The 21,277-nt window shown below is 31.3% G+C and overlaps 2 protein-coding genes across 3 annotated transcripts in view; one reads left to right on the plus strand and one right to left on the minus strand.

Annotated features, from left to right (window-relative positions):
- The first annotated feature begins 274 nt into the window (after window positions 1-274).
- On the plus strand, window positions 275-5,009 carry LOC108769062 (F-box-like/WD repeat-containing protein TBL1XR1). The gene is made up of 6 exons (XM_018519808.1): window positions 275-790; window positions 2,186-2,473; window positions 3,327-3,676; window positions 3,936-4,280; window positions 4,369-4,737; window positions 4,826-5,009. The coding sequence occupies exons 1-6, from the start codon at window positions 721-723 to the stop codon at window positions 4,955-4,957; spliced, it is 1,554 nt and encodes a 517-aa protein (XP_018375310.1). The 5' UTR covers window positions 275-720; the 3' UTR covers window positions 4,958-5,009.
- Window positions 5,010-6,729: 1,720 nt separating this feature from the next.
- The window catches only part of Dh44 (corticotropin-releasing diuretic hormone 44), a 33,530-nt gene continuing 18,982 nt past the window's right edge, over window positions 6,730-21,277 (minus strand). For both annotated transcript variants that reach the window (XM_018519816.1, XM_018519818.1), the window contains exons 2-4: window positions 12,923-13,099; window positions 8,367-8,690; window positions 6,730-7,726 (exon numbers count right to left, since the gene is read on the minus strand). In XM_018519816.1, coding sequence (XP_018375318.1) covers window positions 7,697-7,726; window positions 8,367-8,690; window positions 12,923-13,099 — 531 coding nt within the window. In that variant the 3' untranslated portion in view covers window positions 6,730-7,696. The remainder of the gene's footprint in view (window positions 7,727-8,366; window positions 8,691-12,922; window positions 13,100-21,277) is intronic.

The following is a 21,277-nucleotide window of genomic DNA, read 5'->3' on the forward strand; positions in this document are numbered from 1 at the left end:
AATGAATATGATTGGTTGTTACTTATAAATCCAACCAATCATATTTAACCAGCTAACCGCTTTGTCTGGCTTGAACGCATCGATGATATCATGGCTGTGTTCGGAAATATCACCCGGATGCCCCTGTATATTACCTTATCCTTAATTTATTGGGTGAACAACAAGGATAGAACGATACACAGAGGTATTCGGGTGATGTTTCCGAACGCAGCCCAAGCGTCATCGATCACGTGACCCCCGTTATCGCTGAAAGGGCCTGTTTGAGCGGCTCGTGAAAATATACCTTTACAGCTCGTGAAAATATACTGATATACTTGAAGATTCGCGGCCTCGCGAAGTCACGGGGGCTATAAATGCTGTGAATTCGGTGAACCACTCATTAGTTAATCGTGATTTACGGCCGTTTGGCACCATCGGCATCGTCAATATTCGTTAAATCCATTCCATAATTCTGGATGAGTTCATTGTCCACCACCAGTTGCCTATCTCTTCCTTACGCGAACCTCAACCGGGTTCGGTTGTTGGTTCGGTTACGACGCGGTGAAACGGTGGCGGACAGTGGCGGGCAGTGGCGAAGGCGAAGCCTTTGTATATGTTCTGTAGATGAAGTGGAACTTTTATTTCCAAAACACAAGCAGACTTGGTGACTGGCCGCGACCGACTCTACAAACGGCCTCACAACGGATTCCACATCGTGAATATGCTGTGTTAATACTGTGAATGTCAGACACGATGAGCTTCTCCAGCGATGAGGTCAATTTCTTGGTCTACCGATACCTGCAGGAATCCGGTACGATTTCACCGTTTTATAACCTCGCAGCGCGTTCAACGCCGTTCTGTGTCCGTTACACCACGCGCCAAGAGAATCCGGCAATTTTGTGATCTTGACGCGCGATTTCATATGATTGATGCATGTTTTCATCAATGTAGATAATTAATTTCTCAAACGGCACAAATCTTCAAAGGATGTTAATGAGTGCATTCAGTTTCACATAGGATGTACATGATGTATTTTATTCTCCAATATTTTTCTATCATGCTCTTCATGCGTGAAATGGAACGCATCCTCCTATGTATATAAAGCCTATTCTACAATGTGCTCTTTGTTTCCCGTTTCTTGCTTTTTACTTTTTCTCTCTTTGCAACCATTTTATCGACATTTGCATTTTCCTGTTTCTTTCGAAATTTATTAACTTATCTCGAGCGACATAAAATAAAAGATTAGATAAGAAGCAAAAAGACAAGGATATTTGATCTGTTTTCTGTTCCTGCATTAGACTGCTGAACTGCTCAAAAATTCTCTTGCTTTCAACAAATATCAAACTGGATGTCCACTAAGGAGGCCTAACTCAAAGCTTTGTGGTCAGCCGCAGCGTTTTGTCCTGGTTCCACACTACTAGACTCGTCAATAAGGCGATGTAGTGTGGAACCTGCCTTAGACGCCTGGAATCCAGAATGATGTTCTATTTAAAGGGAATTTGCATGGCTGCAGTGCTCACGCGAATCCCAGTGAGTCCCGTGGACCTATAGTGGCAAGTGGCCACAAAATGTATATCCATCTCACTTCAAGTTCTAAAAGTGTATACTAGTTCAGCCACAGAAAACGGACCTGAAAAAAATAGCAAAAAGCGGAAACAGAAAACAAAAAGCATATTGTAGAACAGGCTTAAGGCTAATTCTACAATGTGCTTTTTGTTTCCTGTTTCTTGCTGTTTGTCTCTTGCCTTCTTGATTAAAAAGACAAGAGACAAACAGCAAGAAACAGGAAACAAAAAGCACATTGTAGAATTAGTCTAAATGTCCCAAGAACATTTCCAAAATATCTCAGAAAGTGTACTGTGTATATTTAATATCGATTTAATTCTATCCTTTTCTAATTTTTAGAATCAGAAAAGATGAAAAGTAAGTTGAATTGAGATTAAAGTAAAGTTTCTCTATATTGATATAAACAGACATGATTATCCTTGTGACAAGGCTGGTGATTTAAGTGTAGCTGAAATTGAGTTACCCAGTCAAATAATTCCTGAAATTTATCTATCAACATGACTTGTTGCCATAAAAGTTGTTTATCAACTTATCATCCTAGATTTAAAATACATCTAAGTTTACCTAAATTCATCACTGTCCAAGCAACTTACTCTGTTTCATTTTTGTGATCTTATTTATGCATCTTTGTTTTCTACAGGTTTCCAACATTCTGCGTACACGTTTGGAATTGAGTCCCACATATCACAGAGTAATATCAATGGAGCCCTTGTACCACCAGCAGCACTCTTGTCCATAATTCAAAAGGGATTACAATACACAGAAGCAGAGATTATGATTGGCGAAGATGGCACCGAACACAGAATGGTGGAATCTTTGTCGCTCATAGATGCAGTTATGCCAGATATTGTTGCCACACGGCAGAATCAGATCAATCAACAGAAACAGCAGGTGAAGACTGAAGGTCAAGATACCAATGGCGAAGAAGGTAATATACGTGGTATAAATAGTTACATAACGGTCAAAGACTTGTGTTTTTGAATTTTTTACATGTATGACTTGTTTTCACAACATATGGTTACCTAAAGTTTAAAGGTTACCAAGAAATTCATAAATAAATTTCATTGATGATTTTCTTGGCAATCTTTAATTTTTAGGTAAATATATATTATGAAAATGGGACTATTTGTATCAGATAGGAGATTGAATTAAAATTTAATCAATCAGAGCAAAATTTATTAAACTTGATATTGATTTTCTTTCTTCTGATTGATTAAATTCAAATCCAATTTCAATCTCTAATCTGATACAGTTAAAATTATTATACTAGCAATTAAGATTACATAGGAAATAATAAGTATTATTGGGAGCCTGATACACCCTGGTCTGGAGAAGAAAATAATTTTCAGACCTCCTTAAAAGTCAGGTAGATTAAAATAGAACGGCCATAGATTTCGGTCATTTTGCGAGCTACAGCTTGTCATTTCTGTCAGACATAACGATAAAAATATGATTCTTCTATGAAGGAATCATATTTGCTATCATTGGATGCAGCCAGAAGAGACAGCATATAACTCATCACGTCAATCTGACTGTCAACTAGTGGCAAACAACTTAAACGAACTAATTAAATAATAAGTAGAAATATATGTAAAGTATTATTGTCAAACAATAATAATAAATATAAATTAACGTAACTCATGATTTAACAGTAGATGTCTTTTCATTATTATTTCTATTTTTAGAATAATTATTGGGAAGAGTAATTTATTTTATTTTTTCAAAACTGTTGTAAGAAATCCTTGTAAATTAATCAAATGAACGTACGTTTCTTTTCTCAGTTGTTACATCTAATGAAGGTGTAAATAATAATGATCGAGGTGGAGATCGGGGAACAGAGATGGAGGTGGATGAACCAACAACAGGTGCAAATGCAGGCTCCAATGCTAGTACCGTCGAAATCCCTGCTAGTAAAGCCACTAAATTACGCGGTCATGAATCGGAGGTGTTTATTTGTGCCTGGAATCCAACAACTGATTTATTAGCGTCTGGTTCAGGTGATAGTACCGCTCGGATTTGGGATATGTCGGACAACTCGCAAGCTCCCAATCAGCTGGTTCTACGTCACTGTATCCAAAAAGGTGGTACTGAAGTACCCAGCAATAAAGATGTTACATCGTTGGATTGGAAGGTACAAACTAGATATTGTAAAATAAAATAATTTTGATCCAGTTGGGATAACTGTGGTCCAAATTTTAAGAAATGCCTAGACAGCGCACGTATCCAAAAATAAAGAAAAATGTCTAAGACATTTTTAAGACGTTATATTTTGATTTTGATATGCGTACTATTTGGATATGATCAAAATTTGGACCAAAGCTATCTCGTTTTATGATACCTTTTTATTTATTTTTTAAAACGATATAAACATGCATTTCAAATTTTTACAGTGCGACGGTACATTACTTGCGACAGGAAGTTATGACGGATATGCACGAATCTGGACAACAGATGGTCGTCTGGCATCTACTTTGGGCCAGCACAAAGGTCCGATTTTCGCACTAAAATGGAACAAACGCGGCAATTATATTCTGAGTGCTGGCGTCGATAAGACGACGATTATTTGGGATGCCGAAAGCGGACAATGTACACAACAGTTCAGTTTTCATTGTGCACCTGCTTTGGATGTCGATTGGCAAACAAACACGTCATTTGCAAGCTGTTCTACAGATCAGTGTATACATGTGTGCAAACTTAACGTCGATAAGCCCATTAAGAGCTTTCAGGGACATACAGTGCGTATATGTGATGCAAGAAAATCACCATGATTTAATTAAACATTTTCTTTTATTTTTTTTCTCATTTTTCTTGTATGTTTTGCAGAACGAAGTCAATGCAATTAAATGGGACCCGCAAGGAAACCTATTGGCCAGTTGTTCAGACGATATGAGTCTGAAAATTTGGTCTATGAAACAGGATACTTGGGTACATGATCTGCAAGCCCATAGTAAAGAAATCTACACGATTAAATGGTCACCAACTGGCCCAGGAACGCACAATCCAAATATGAATCTAACATTGGCGAGTGCATCGTTTGACTCCACCGTTAGATTGTGGGATGTGGAAAGAGGAGTTTGCATACACACGCTTACCAAACACACTGAACCTGTCTACAGTGTAGCATTCAGTCCAGATGGAAAGTTTCTTGCTAGTGGTAGTTTCGATAAATGCGTTCATATATGGTCTACACAAGTAAGTATCGTAGTTCATAATTTTTTTTTATTCCTATAAAATAATGCTGGTTGAAATTAAATTGATTATTTTCTCTTAATTCGAGCAGAGCGGACAGTTGGTACACAGTTACAAAGGTACAGGCGGTATCTTTGAAGTCTGCTGGAATAGTCGCGGTGACAAAGTTGGTGCATCTGCATCTGATGGCAGTGTATTTGTTCTCGATCTTCGTAAATTATAATTATAATTACATCCTAGAAAGTCTTATTCCTGATTCAGACAGTTTTGTTATAACTCTGCCTTAATTAGGTTGAACGTACAAAGTATATTGTATGTTCAACTTTTCATTTTTTTTATTATAATAAGATAATTAAAATTTGGAACAGAAGAATTTTCATACATGACAATACATATATAAAGATAAATAGTGGAATTATTTGCAAAATTTTGCTATATTTCTTCAAAATATGTATTTCATATTTTCTTTAAAGAAGTATTTATTTATGTTCTTTTAATTTTTAATAAATTTATCACAATAATATTGATAATTTAGGTCTTAATTAAGATTAAACAGAGTTCTATAAACAAGCTTTTCTAAAATATTCGATTTTTAATCATTCCCCATGAACATTTATGTTACTCTAATTTTCCCTTAAATACATTTATGTTATTTATACATGATTTATATGTTACTTGTACGTAAATTTTACAAGCACAAAAAATTCTTAAAAAATTATAGGTTACATTTATTAAAATTATTGAAAACTTTCAGTTCGAAAAATATTTTTTATATACTTTCCACTAATATTTCATTACAAAAGATGCATGAAAGAAACTGTACATTAACAGTATTTTTGATCGTGACACAAACACTGTACAGCATATGTGACAAATTATATTTATAAAGATATGAGAATTGCTATCTTTATTTCTTAAAAGTGACTGGAATGTACTATCTATACAGTTGTAATTATAATCACACACAATTAGAGTTGTAACTGTGATAGTATTAAATAATATGTAAACATTGACGATGAATAAAAGAAATAAACTTTTTTTAAAGAAAGACTGTGATTATGATTTAAAAAATGATATTGGTATTTCTCATTCATCATAACATATTTTTTATAATGCGTAAAAATATAGGAAAATATGTCTATTGTTGACTTTAAACGAGATTTGTTATATTATTACTAATTATATAACTGAATGTTGTCAGTTTCTACCATCTTAAAATCGTGATTACGAAATAATAGCAAGCGATCCATACGCCGGAAAATTATATTTTGTTTCATATATTTTTGATTTATTTATTTTGATTATATATTATACATTTTTTTAGATAAATAATTATCTCTATGACTACACAAAATCTATGCAACTTACACATATACGTATTTTAATATATTTATTTTTTAGTTAAGTATATGAAACTTAAAGTCTTCAACAATAAAAAGGATTCTGAAATGTATATGTGATATCGCATGTTATGTACTTTTCTCAAAATACTTTTTACTGTTGATGACTCCGAGTTTTATGTGATGTAATCCGTCCTTGAAAAACAATGAGTGAATATATTAAAATACTTACATATGTATAGAAATATTGAACTAAGTTCTCCGATTTCCTATATTTTCTCAAACTACAATTAATAATAAACGCTTTAAGGCAATTATAAGTGGAAATATTCTTCTGGTCAAATGAATATTAAATAATTATTTTAATAATGCATACACGTTTTATTTATCGCATGCTCCGCGAAACTTTCAATCTTATGCGTTCTATTAGACATTTTATTTTCAGACAATTGATAATCGCTGTTTTTGTACTTCTATAATGGCACAAGAATAAATATATATATAAAACTACAAGTTGATACGAAACAATTATCTCAGTAATCAACATTAATATTAAGAGCAAAAAAACAAGGTGTAAGTGATGTAAAACTATTCCTAAATTATAATATTTGGGATACAATCTTGTACTTTTATCAATGAAAATCTTATCGTGTATTATAATAGTCTTTCTTATACAATATTAACAGTATATCTGATCTCCGAACCCTTTTACAAGTTTTTTTCAATTTCCTTACATTTGTGGATTAGTCTCTTTAGTGCATACTATACAGAAAATAGATTTCCTTCAGAATTGCAGACTGCAGGTACACACATATGAGTGTCTCTCATCCGACGATCGACGTCGGTGTACGCGAGAAGCGATAACTATCAATACAACAAGGTATTTGTACATTTATAGTTGGCGAGAGTGAAATTGTAAGTGCAACCGACTCGTGTATTCGTTACATCATCCTCTAGGAATATCGATAAAAGCGCAGTGGAGACGCGAGAATTAAAATACACGCTCTACAGGATCAGGTGTCGGGTATTCTCTGCGAAAAGCAAAAGATATATCTTAAATGAGATCACAATATATAATACTGCTTCGTTACGCCTTTCTTCGTCTCCGAAGAGGATTGAATGCGGAAGAAGACGGAAGTAAAGCTTTACGTAAAGCTCAGATCTTTGTACGTATCTTTGGAACGTTATGCGCGCCAGTCGAATCTGTCGTGCATTGAATCAATCGCATCTCCGAACGATGCACAATCTCGATTCCCATTTCTGCCAGCTTCCGTGACACAGGGTTGTTACATTGATTTATTACCTAACTAAAATAAATAAACACACTAAAATTAACGAAGAACCGAAAAGGGGAGTGAATACTGTGCGAAACATTTCTCGATTCATTAAAGAGAAAGAGAGGGATAGCAGCAAGCCCGCATTTGTTGTCGATTGTAAAATTCAGCAATTTTTAACATTTATATTGCCAGCCACGGCTGACGGAATTCTAAATGAGGATAGGCAAGCGGAAGAAAGACAGTCGACAAAATAACTTAATAGATGACGATTGATTAAAAATCGCATATAGTAAAGCTAAGATATATCGGTCCTTCTGAAGTTCTTCTTCGCATGCCAAGGTGCGATTACAGCAGACGAAGCTCATTAGCCTGTACCTGAAAAATCAAAATTATATATTAATGTACAATCTTAATTAAATAAGTAAAATAAAAGTTTCTAACAATTAAAATATAGCTAATAAAGAAAGCAAATAAGAGTCAAGTGCGGAAATTGATGTATTGAGAAAAATGTTGTACAAAAAATACAAGCAAAATGAATTCCAGTCAGGAATCAGAATTATAATTATCGATTGAATTATCTCAACTAAAATGTTTGATAGATTTGACTGTGTCTATCTAATTTATACCTTTCTACTTGAATCTACCAGAATTCCAATTAATGCAACAAAACTTTATCCAGTTTGCGTAAGATTAATTAAATGTTTATTTTTTTCAAAATTACGATTGCAACGAAGAATGAATTGCATAATCGAAATTATTTAACACGAATTATATATGTTACTGAAATAAATCTCTTACAGGCTTTCTACAATAAGTCATTACTTAAGGTAAGAAATTGACCAACGATAATCGATTATTCTTCTCACATCTCTCTCACTTGTCGATTATTCTTCTCACATTTTCTCGTCTATGATTGCCTTGATTTGTTCAATTTTTTAAGGCTTAAGACTTAAAGTTTAAGTAATGGCTTATTGTAGAAAGCTCGCATAAGATAAAAGAAAATGTATTTTCTTACCGTTCGGTCGTCTTGCGATTCGCGGAACAAGGGATTGTTCTCTTCGGTCCATTCGTTTCTGTCGGATGCTGCGGACCGTCCGTTATTTTTCATGCTAGATCTCACGATTCTATCGGCGTTCGATACCGATCTCTTGCCGACACTCTCGAGGAAACGACGATTCTCTTCAACCTGACGTTGATCTTGTAATGCCTTTCTGCGAGCCAGCTCCAGCAGAACTCTCTGCCTCAGCACGTCCAAATTATTCACGATTGACAGAGATCCGATTCTCTTGGTGCGCATCACGTCTGGCCCAAGATCGTTCTCCGAATTCAGCATCTCGTCCTATTCAACGTGACAAATATTGTCGCATTAATCCTTGAAATACTGACGGAAAGAAGAACGTGAACATTCTACCGGTGGATCGATTGTTCATAAATAGATCACTTATTCTTTATTATCAAAATAAGTTATAATTATTTCATGAGAAAACGTGTTTTTATTTTATGCGTTAATTATGAATTTATAATAGTCTCATCATAGATTTTGTTAGCAGTTCTTTGAAAATATATTTGAATCGAATAAACACATTTTTTGAAAAAGAAGATTTTTAAAACCATATGTATGAATCATCTCAGAACTTTATTCTGTTTTAAATAACGTGATTAGGTTGCAGTTTTACGAACATTCTATCTTACTGTTGCATGAACACCAACTATCCGCGAAAATACTATCAGCTATTCCATTACATTATTGTAGTTGGCTAATAGCGCTGATAAGCTTAGTATGTTTTAATTTTATCAACCATACGTTGCTTAAAGCAACTAATCAAATTTATTGCAAGATCGAATATTTTATGGATTTAACCCTTTCAATCCTGACACTTTTTTCTGTTGAATTTTATATAATATTTTGAAAAAATTAATTTACTAGACAGTAACATTTATGATAAAAAATCATAAAAATTCGATGTATACGATATATTCAATTATATACATGTTATAAATACATGTATAGACATGATTAAAATTAAATTTAAATAATTTTTGATGAAATGTATACATTATGTACACACGTGTATCATGTTTGAGAGCATTAAGACATTTAACGTTAACCTCTGGCATTAAACACCTTGATAATTAATTTGACAACTAAGTTCTGTAACGATGGGGTCACTGAATTCTAACAAAGAACGGATTCAAGGTGAGACCTTCATGAATACTCAGGTATTAAGTGTAATTCGAAATTTATGTGCTTCTGCGTAGGTACAATTTATTGTATGACGTCTTTCCGGGATGTTCAGGGATGTTGTAGGTAATTTTATTTTACCGTCTTTTTACGTCGCGCTTTATGTTTCCTCAGTTCATATGAAGACTTTACGATCGTATATTCTATTATATGTTTCCGCAACGATTCCTTCAAATCGGTATCTTTCTCTTCCTTTTTATCACATCAAACTCACAGATCGGGTTACACAATCGTCGCAGTAATCGCAAATTTATACGCTGCATAATGGCAGCTGAAAATGCGACCCCTCGAGCGAAAGCTCGTAAAAGAACTTTCACCTTATACTGCATAATGCACCGAATCAGAAAATGCATATTTACAGTCGGGCCGGACGAAGAGCGAGTAATGAATGTACATGAATAATAAAAGTACCTGCCATCACCAGGTCGTCGTTGATACTTTTATGCAACGTGCCTTGGAGCGAATACAAAATTCTGGGATGCATGCTGCAAATTCTTTTACCTATCGCTTTTGTAATTTTTCAGAGTAGCGAACGAACCAAGCATTTTGTCAAAGAATGCTACGTATAAGCTATAATTGTTCACATAAATATTCTTAAAAATTTCCGATATTAATGTAAAGGAAAACAGTGATTTCGAAAGTTGAAAAATTATTGTTTTCTCATAAAATGTCAGACTTGAGGATAAATGGAAAGAATTGTGTTATGTATACGAAAATAGCTGAGTAGCATACAGTTTATCCATGAAAAAAGATAATTTCTTCTGTTATCGTAAGATTGCATTATCGCGTATACATAACTTTTTTTATGACGCAGATAGCTTTCTTGAAGATGATTTTGAAGAAGTGATCGATTTATTCTTGTAGATACAAAAAATATATTACGCATATTTTCTTTATAAGAAATATCTACAGTCACGAAATTAATTGCTCGGATAATTACGCCATTATCGATGATTTCTTCAGACTTGTTTGGGTATAAAATTTATAATACTAGTATATATGTATTTACACACCCACACAATAATAATATTTAAGCTCGGTTCCACAAATATCAAGAGACACTGATAGTTTCACGGCGCTAAGCCACACGCAACGACACTACAGTGGCTACTTTACGAGAGACCGTGTAAGATCAACTTTAATCTTGATTTAATTTACTATTTATCTTTTTCTAATTCTAAAGTAATCTTACATTTCACGTTAGAAAGTCTAAAATTTTTGTCTTTTTAGGCACGTGACAAGTTTATAAAATGAAAAAGAAATTTCTCATTTTATCTAGCTTTTTCTTTAGAGTAATTTTTTTTATTTAAAAATTACCAAACTTACAGAAACTCAAAAGACATAGTGATCTATCGAAAGTAAAAATTTGTAGCTTCAAAATCTTTTTTTTAAATTTCGTTCATTTTAAACGAAGTTACGGCTACTTGAATTTTGAAATTTATAGTGCTACGAATTTTTGTTCCATATCCTAATATTTCTGCATTATGTAGAGGAAGGTCACCGATACCGACATACCACTTTGTTTTTAGACAATATTTCTTAAACAAAAGGTAAAAATACAACTTCAAAAACATAAATATAAAGTAAAAAGTGTCTTCTATCAGATATAAGCAATTTTTATAATACTGTTTGCAATTTTGCAATAATTAAGTTTTTCACAAGTTATATAAAAATGAGCGTCTGACAAAGTGGGCTCAAAAACTGACATAGTAGGCAATAATACCAACATTCCTATTCTATAAATAAAGATATATCCTATTCTGTAAAGAAAACTAATTTATGAAACTATAAACATTTAAAATGACATAATATTATCAATAATACAGTCACTATTATTTTAATTACGCAATTTGCAAAAGAACACCGTTGATCTGTTTTCTGTTCCTCTAGACTCTAGATTGTTCTAGAACTCTCTTTCTCGCTTTAAATAAATATCAAACGTATTTCTATCTCACTTCAAGTTCCAAAAGTGTACACTAGTTCAGCCACAGAAAACAGACCTCGTAAGAATTTTCTTCTCGGATTCAGAGAATTGGTTTTTAGCTGATTTGATATAGAAATAAGCCACAAATATATGAATTATGAGTTTGTACTTCTTTAATTAGCTAAACAGAGATCATGATTTTATTAATATTAATAAAGTGCAATAGTTAGTTTCTGAGAAATAAGGGGGTGTCACTTTAGGAGACCTATGTCAGTATCGGCAACTTTCCTCTATTTTTATTGTTCGATATTAGAATAAATATACCCGGTATTTTGAATTTCTATTGGAGCGAAGAATATGCGTGAAAACTATGAATAAAGGATTACGCTTTTGATTGCATTCCAGGGAGAAATGCCAATGAAATCGATATCGACACCGAATTTGATGATTCGATATCGATTTCATTGTCATTTCTAAGTAGGGTGTCGATCTATCTGCTTCGTATAGATGGTAGCGGTACAGTTACACGGGCAATAATAAGAGGAGGGTAGCAAGTAAGACGTGGGACCTCCCATGTGCAGAGAAATCAAGGAGAGATGTTCCCATTCATGACGAGCTCCCGATTCACTCGCGTAATGTACGTTTACGTCATTTTCCATCCTCTTCCGATACCAAACCGCGACGATTGTCTCTCATTCGCCAGCATCCCGTTGCATCTCGTTGCATTCCATCGCGCGTAAGTGTGCGTCATCTGCGCGGATACCGGTCGATCGTAATACACGCTTAACAATTCAAAATGCAAAGCACTCGTAAACTAAGCGATCCGATGAGACACGTGTCGACGTTTGTTGTCTGACACAATGGTATTTGTATATTTGGAATACGTCATTCTGTTAAGCGACGAACGCGATTTCCGCGCGGCGCGGCGTCTCATGTGCTTAGAACTTATCGACAGATTATTAATAATGCTCTCTTATCGCGACGTATCTTTTTTTCTTTCACTTATAGAAGAAAAATGAATTAATGAATATGATGTGGACATAAAGCATTAATTGTTTTTATCATGTTCTGAATGAAAGCACGACGAATAATTTGAAAGACTTATTGCCTTTATTAATTGTAAAATTCCTAGCATTTAATCTAAATAAAAAAAAAATAATTTTAAAAAGTATTTTTTTTATTCGTGTATATATTTTATTATTTTAGGATGTTTATGTTTCTAAATTGTTATTTTGATACTTCGATCACAATTTGCTGTGTAGTATAAAATAAGAGAGAAGAATGGAAGAGATATCATTCTCGTCGTAAGATTAAAGTTATTTTTAGATATTGTTTTATATTTTGGTTTCACAATATTTCTGTATACATATATTTGCCGTATTATTTTATTCGAGAGAGAACGTACCTCCAATTCTGGTATTCTTTGATCGATCAACAGGAAAAATTTGGGATGCTCGTCTGACACGTCCCTTCTTTCGTACGACGACAGAGGAGCGGAACTTGTGAGTCCGATTATCGTCGTCGACACCAAGATACCAAGCAGTATCATCGTGCAGGAAGAACGTAAATTACTAACGTTCATCTGAAACACATCATCGAAACGCTTGCAGGTGATAACAAATCGGTAGTGTTTATTACCAACAGTAAATCGGATTTTTGTCGAAAGAAATGCTTAAATATTACTACTTTCCTTATTTTCATAACAAGTTCAGAACATTCGTTTCTCGAATGAAATTGCATAATGACTTATATTTAGGCTGCACATTTTTTCGCGTCGTGATAGACTTTTATCTCGAGTTTTTGCGTCGCATTGACGTCGAGATAAGACTTTAAAGAAAAAGTTTGGTACAGATGGACAAATTGATTTTAAACATAAAGTTTCATCATCTCCGGTTAATTTGATCGGTTATTTATTTTTCTCTAATTCTTAAAATTAGAAAAAGATAAAGAGTAAATTGAACCGAGATTAAAGTTAATTTTACATTGGTGGAACTTAATTATAAGAATTGCCAGCTGCAATGCTTAAAACTTTATATCATATTATTTTGTTTTTTCTTGATTATTTTTTACACATTAAAACTTATTTATGTAAAATATTAATACGTTTAATTAATAATTAAGTGATATGTTTAATTACAAAATAATTAAGATAAAGATGATTAGCTTTCAGGTTTGCTGTTGATAATTTTAAAATTTATTCGGCTGATTAACTTTATTGTTAATCGAAGATGATAAGAGCGATTTATAAGCCATGTAATGAAATCAGGAAGAAAAGAAAATTGTGCAGGCAAATTTGTCTTTTGCAAAACTTTTTTTTATTCTCTGGAGTCTACCCGATTCAAGAGCAAATTCTTTTATTGGCTTTTGTCTTCTGCCTTCCCTCATGTGATGATTCACAAGAAGTTATAAATTCCAGCTATAGCGACGGCAGGTGAGAAGAACTACTTTGCGCACGAATTGCTTACCGTCAACATCTAGTCATTTAGTTTAACAATAAGTCTCTCTCTATTCCTCGATTTGCATTAAAGCACGCATCCCCAAGGAAACTATCGCCTTGCTAAATTACAATTCTAATACGCAGACTTTTCTTACGAAGTATAAATATTGTCAAGTAGTATTGACGCGTCTATAGTTTAAATTTTTTAAATCTCTACCTTTTGTGCCAATAAACAACATTTATTTAATATTAAAAAAATAGAAAAAAGACAAAAGTAAAGAAGAAATTTATTTTCTTGGCCGTGACGTAAGATTTTGATATCTTTCTTAGGGCAGGGCATTTTATAGTTGAAAAGTATTTATATATTTTTTAGATATGTATAGATAAACTACATTTTTATTATGTAAATTTAAAATATTATACAAAAGAAATATTATTTTGGTTAATTTTTTATTTTATATTTTTATGTAATCTTTTCCTTTTTCTAAGTTTTCGAGATGACAATAGTTTTCAAAATGTATTCTTAACAATTACATATATTTGAAATTCATTTATTATTAACTATTTTTATTAAACAAATTGACGTTAGCATGTACAAAATAATAAATGTTTCTGTGAGACGTAGACGTTGTCATGATTGTCGTCGTTGTCGTCATCGCCCAGGTCCATTAACACCAAGGGGTTTAATTTACCGCTCGTAATTTAGGGCTGCCGTACTGCTTTTCAATTACATGCTGCGAGTCGACTGGCGACTTGATTCCACGTCGTGGTTTCAATCCCGTCCCTCTATTACTGACTTTTCTTTTTAGTATTGTACTAGTGTCCAAGATTCGTCACGTGGATTTTTAATTACTGTCTAGACAGAAATTGGTCTAGTGGTCAAAGAGGATTAGGTGTCTCGTTATCAAAGTACTGTTCGACAAGTACAAGCTGTATAACTGTTCATTAGGCAACTTGGACAATTAGTAGACAACGTGAAGGTTAAAAGAGACCTACAAATGGAATCTACAAATGGGATTGACAGAATAAACCCATTACATTTGATCATCCTCGATTTTTTTTTTTTAATTGGGGATTATTGAGGATTGTTCTTCTTAAAATTTTATACTTCCTTTTCTTTATATTAAGAAAATATTGATTTTAAATTTACAAAAAAGAATAAATTTGGAAAGGCAAGATAATCTTTTTTAGAAAATAAAAAAATTGTGAAACTGAAAAATAATAATTGAAATTTATGTATACAATCATAACTGTTTCTTGTATTGTACATACATTAAAGATTTTGTAATATACAATTTAAAAAAGAATAAATCAAACAAAAAATGCCGATTTCTTTTTTTTTATGTGAATAATAATAACAATTTTTACAGTATAGAAATATCAAAATATCTAGATTAAGAAATACATCTTTGTTTTTTCGCAGACAATACAATTTAATTATACAATCTGAAAAGAAGAAATATTTCGTATTATAATTTAAGCTAAATGTTAAACAGTGTTACGTAGAATACCAAATGATGACATTTTTTTATCCATTATGTAACAATTATAATTCGTTATTTTAAGAATTTTTAATGCATAATGCAAACGCATAATACATAATTATTTAATCAATATGCAAGTGATGATTGATTAGAATATCAATGTACAAAATACTAATTAATAAATATTGATTGCGACCTCGAGATATCTTATACATTCAAATTTCCAACAAACTTTATAATTATATTAATGAATATTAATACTGAAACATATTCCAATGATAAATGCACTTAATAATAATTTTCAATTATTTAATTAATAAGAATATTTAAGAAAAAATCAGTGTTGTCAGATTCCTTTCACCATAATTACTCTGATTAGCTCCACCTAATGTGTGCAACTGTTTTGAGATATTTCAGTAGAAGAAGCCTTATCAAATCAGACCACACGATAACGAATTAGCAAATCCGATTGCATTCGCATAACGCACAATCTTTACTTCGATACAATGATCGTTGAAATTTGATTTTGCAAAGCATTGTAATGAACCGCGATATTTCTCGGGTTGTTTTCCGATATGCAAATGACGCTGCAAAATCGAAGAGATTGTACGAACGTAGTAGAGTTATCGCGATAATTTGATGTACAAATGTGAATCAAATTACGTCCTCATTATCTGCATGACAGTATCCACCAGCTTGTAATTTATGTAAATGTCCACTGATTAAGTGAATGAACGTGCCTGCAATAACATATCATTTAGTCAATATAGATTTGCACTCGATATTTCGAATTCTTTATTCGTTTTTCCTCAAGTACTCAACTCGAAATTTAGTTTCTATTAATTTCGAACGTTATCCTGGCTCTCTCCATAAGATGCCCAGAACTTATACCGAAGGCTGTTTATAATTCGTGATACGCTACAGGACGCTATTCGGTAATTTTGAGTAGAATCTCCGTATATCTTCAAATTAAATTGAACGATAATTCTGTTATGAGAATGGAGTTTCTCCTTTACAAGTTATATACAGGGTGTTTGGAATTTAAATGTCAAAATTTCAGGAGCGTGTAGAAGATCGATATATTAAGAAAAAAAGTCATGTAGAGATATGCTCATTTTTGCTTCGTTTTGGAGAAAATCGCAAAAAAGATAAAACGTAGTTGCTTCGTTCTTGCACAGCCTTTGAAGTATTATCGTTGCTGAAATTGTGCACGAAAACAATAAATCAACTCAAGAGAATCGATAAATGATTAAAAAACTGAAGATTCGTCAATCAACTCAAGAGAACAATCGAGAAATCAAATCAAGGCTACGGTGCACCAATCATCAATATTTGACTGCAACACGAGCTGTTCGTACTAGATGCAATGCTTACATTGCTGCAAAAGATCAACATTTTAAACAATATCTACATTAAGCAAGTGAGTAAATACAACGTGAATAAGTAATGAGAAAGTACAAAAATAAAAACTGTACGTTTTGTCTTTTTTGTAATTTTTTACAAAACGAAGCAAAAACGCGCGAGCAATATCTCTATAGACTTTTTCTTAGTTTATCGATTCCCTACATTCTCCCGAAGTTTTAACATTTAAATTCCAAACACATATGTATTATAGTCTAAATTTATTTGTTCTTATTCATTTTTATTTGTTCTTTATTCTTATTCATTCAGTTTATTTAACGTAATTATTCTTATTGATGATAGTTAAATAAAGTTTTATATATTCTATACATCTTTTATAGATAAAGATAAATGCAAATTTAATTGTGAAACAATTTGAACTAAATTTATAATGTGTAATGTGTATAAATAGCATTCGCATTTAGCAAATTCATAAGGCGGGAGTCCCAAACACCCCACGTGAATGAAGGGTTCAATGAAGATCTATGTTAATAATAATAATAATAATTAATGACGTATATACATTTGTCTATTATATGTCAATTATCATTTAATTTTGAAATGTAATGATCTTATGTCAAAACTGGAAATGTTATATCGCATTATTAAATTAATGTACAATTTAATATTATAGAGACATTGATGAGAAATATATATGTAAAATGACCGAAAATTGATATGTATTTATTCTGTACATATATATATATATATTGGCTGCTATTTATTTATAACAGTAACACTTTTGTTCCGAAAATTAGTGAGAGCGAAAGAATATTTCTACATGTAAAGTCTTATTTATTCTGGCCTGTTTTCTTAGTTCCTCTAACTTCTTTCAATTTGATCGTTGATCGTAAACTTACTTCTTTACGTACTTATATAAAGTTCATAAATCCTTTCTTCTTGCTTTATTAACTCTTAGTCTATACTAGCAAGATATTGAACAAGTGAACGTGCGATTTTGTATTTTGTACATTACATTGAAAAATATATTCAATTTTAATAAATATTTGTTTGAAAGTTTTAAGTAAACGTTTATTTACTGTAAGGAAAAAATATGTATTAAGATTTGATAAATTTTTTTCAGTGTATTTTTCTTAAATATAAAGTGGATATAAAAAACAAATTGCCATGAATAACTTAGTTATCGGACTCAACTTAACTTTTATTTATAACTTGTTATCGGATTGTTGAAAATATGTTTCAAGTGCGAGTATAGAATGCAGATTTTTAAGTACTTTCAAACGCACATAGGCCTAATAAATAATATGTATGAATTAATGCTATAAAAATCTACGCAAACAAGTCATTCTACATCCTCAATTTATTTGTTAAAAGGCAAATAAAGCAAGAGAGAAACAGCAATAATAGAAAATCTATTTTGTATAGAAATTCGTGTAATAACACAGATATTCGAAAACATCGGCCATCTATTATAAAAAAAGAACGATGCATTTCCGATTCTCCTAAAATTAATTACATCATTAACATACTACATATTCCACAGCCCGATCAATTTATATAAACTATAGGATAATTCCAGTATCCACGCCGTGCAACTTATGCTATAGAAATCAGAAAAAAATTGAGAAAGTAGGAGTAATTGCACTTATGTAGATTGTAGATTTAGGTATAATTTTTGTATATTTGTGTATATTTATGTAATTTTTCTTCGAATTTTTAGATGTAAACAATTTATACGGGAGCGCGAATTTAGATATTTCTATAATTTAAATTTAATAATAGATATTTGTAACAGACAAACAAATATTTGTAAATTTGATATTATTGTTTTCAATCAAATGGCCGATTTTTTCCTTTTTATGTTTTGCGAAGAATATTTAATTTTTCACTTATAAAACTTCCATTGTGATTCGTATTCTTGGCTTTTCAACGAAGTCACGCTTATCGATTATATTATTACAGGACTTATTATCTTTTATTTTTCACAGAAATATTGCATATCATAACGTATTTTGGATACATCGAATTTTTCTTGCTATTATTGCACGTTCAATGAAACGAACGTCATCAGCAGTAAAAAGTAGAACGAGTAATTTTATGATCCGACATATGAACGTGTCGTTTCAAAAGTTATTCTTTCCACGATTTTACGGTAAAACCTAGATGATACGTATTGAAAAAAAACTGGTGTCCAAATTAAAAAATACAATCAAAGTGGTACTATCTTTACTAAGTAATACAATATACTTTTTTGTATTTTTATTGGAAGTCTTCCTATTTCAACTCCTTTTAATTTCCTCTCCCCCCCCCCTCTCCCAAAACATAAGTGGTATTCTTATTATTTACTTAATTCTAATGACACGTATCACTTGTATAAAAAATTTGATATCAACAACAGGCGCCAGATTAAATTCTACTAAATTAAAAAATAAAACCCAAGTGGTACTATCTGTATTATTTATTTACTTAACCTCATGATATGTATCATGTGTATAAAAGATTTGATAGTTGATGTCAACAACAGGCGTCGAGTTAAATTACTACATTTATTTACTTAACTCCAATGATATCTATTTGTATAAAAGATTTGACGCCAACGATTGGCACTAAGTTAAATTCCACAAAATTTTATGTGTAATTTATATAAAAGATTTGATATCAGCGCAATGACGCAAAATTGAATCCTATAAATTTTTATGAAGTTAAATTCTACCAAATTAAAAAATAAATAAAACCCAAGTGATGCTATCTTTAAAAATTTAAGTGGTACTATCTTTAATTTTTATATATGTACAATGAAATCTAATGTAAATCTTTGTATTTCTATTGAAGGATCTTAATTCCTATTCCTATTCAAGTGGTTTAATTTTTTTCTTAAAAATAATTATTATATTATATTATAATCCATTCAAAGACATTCTTTCTTCCAACCAAAGTAGTAGTAATTAGTTATTTAATTCCTTTTCAAAATACTATTAGATATATCGCAAAATTGCATTACCTTACTCAATTCAGGTGTTACCACAAAGAATTAAAGAAATAACAATACAAAATGAAAATATTAATTTAAATGGAAAAATTTTTTATATACAAAACACTTGGCACTGCTAGATCTCGATATAATAACATAATTGTAAAAACATAGATGTGACAATTAGCATAAGAAAAATAAGAAACATTTTTACGAGAGTAAAAATATCCAACGTGTACATATGTATATGCGCATATACAGTGAGTACAAAAAGTATTTATACAGAGAAAATATTTTTTTTTTAAATTTTATTTTTATAAAGTAAATATTATCCAGCGAGAAATGAGTCATCAAATTGATGTTGAATCAATATCGATATGATGATTTCAATACCAATTTGATGTCGATTCGATGTTTAATTGACGATCATTTCTTGCTGTGTAAGTAACAATTTATTCATAAAGAATAAAATAGACTGTATATGTTTCTTAAAATTATATATACTAAAAATGTGTATTAATTATAAAAAATATATCATTTGAAAAATAAGCGAAAATTGTATTGTTTGGATGCTCAAAAAGTATTCGTACAATCGAGAAATTTAGCTTCTAAAATTAAGAATATTTGCGAAGCCCGTTTGTTAATGTAAGAACAGAATGTATTCATTGTATAAAATTGCCAATTAATGTTTATTTTCTACAAATAAGACTTTTTTTTTATAAAAAATTTTCTTGTACGAATACTTTTTGCTCTCACTGTATGTACGAGTGAGTTGTGAAAGTGAAAGCTATTAGGTGTAAGTTTAAAATATTAAATAAATTTTAATTTGTAAGACATACATTATGAAATAGGAGTAAACAGTAAACTGTATTATGAAAAAGAAATAAACAATAAATGAAGAAGTAAACATATAATTTGGCGCCAGTTGTTGATGTCAAATCTTTTATATAAATAATAAATATCATTAGAGTTAAGTAAATAAATAATAAATGTAGTAATTTAACTTGACGCCTGTTGTTGATATCAAATATAAAATCTTTTATACACATGATACATATCATTAGAGTTAAGTAAATAATAAAAAGGTAGTATCACTTGGGTTTTACTGTTTTTAATTTGGTAGAATTTAACCTGGCGCCTGTTGATATCTGATCATATCCTTTATACAAACGATGTATGTCACTAGAATTAAGATATATAATTCCACGATTACGATTCTTACGATTACATTTCCTAGACAAATTTAAATATTAAGAAAAAGTAATTTAAAGCATATATTAAATAATTCAAGTAACAAATTAAAAATTTATTTAGATATTTGACAAATTTTTGCTAAAAGCGAAAACCATAAAATATCTTTAGAGTTATTTGAATTATCATACTAAAATTGCAATATATGAATCTCATGATGAGCGATGAATATATAGTAATGAATCATTTAACATAACACAATTTACATAGAGTTATAACATATCTCATCTTTACTTTGAATCATCTGGGCATACT

The sequence above is a fragment of the Trachymyrmex cornetzi genome, unplaced genomic scaffold, assembly GCF_001594075.2.
Source record: "Trachymyrmex cornetzi isolate Tcor2-1 unplaced genomic scaffold, Tcor1.1 scaffold85, whole genome shotgun sequence".
Lineage (NCBI taxonomy): Eukaryota > Metazoa > Arthropoda > Insecta > Hymenoptera > Formicidae > Trachymyrmex > Trachymyrmex cornetzi.

Excerpts from the sequence above, each read along its gene's own strand:
- LOC108769062 (XM_018519808.1), top strand. The coding sequence starts at position 721 with ATGTCAGACACGATGAGCTTCTCCAGCGATGAGGTCAATTTCTTGGTC. Across the intron at positions 791-2,185 it reads CCGATACCTGCAGGAATCCG|GTTTCCAACATTCTGCGTAC; the intron begins GTACGATTTCAC and ends TGTTTTCTACAG. Across the intron at positions 2,474-3,326 it reads AGATACCAATGGCGAAGAAG|TTGTTACATCTAATGAAGGT; the intron begins GTAATATACGTG and ends TTCTTTTCTCAG.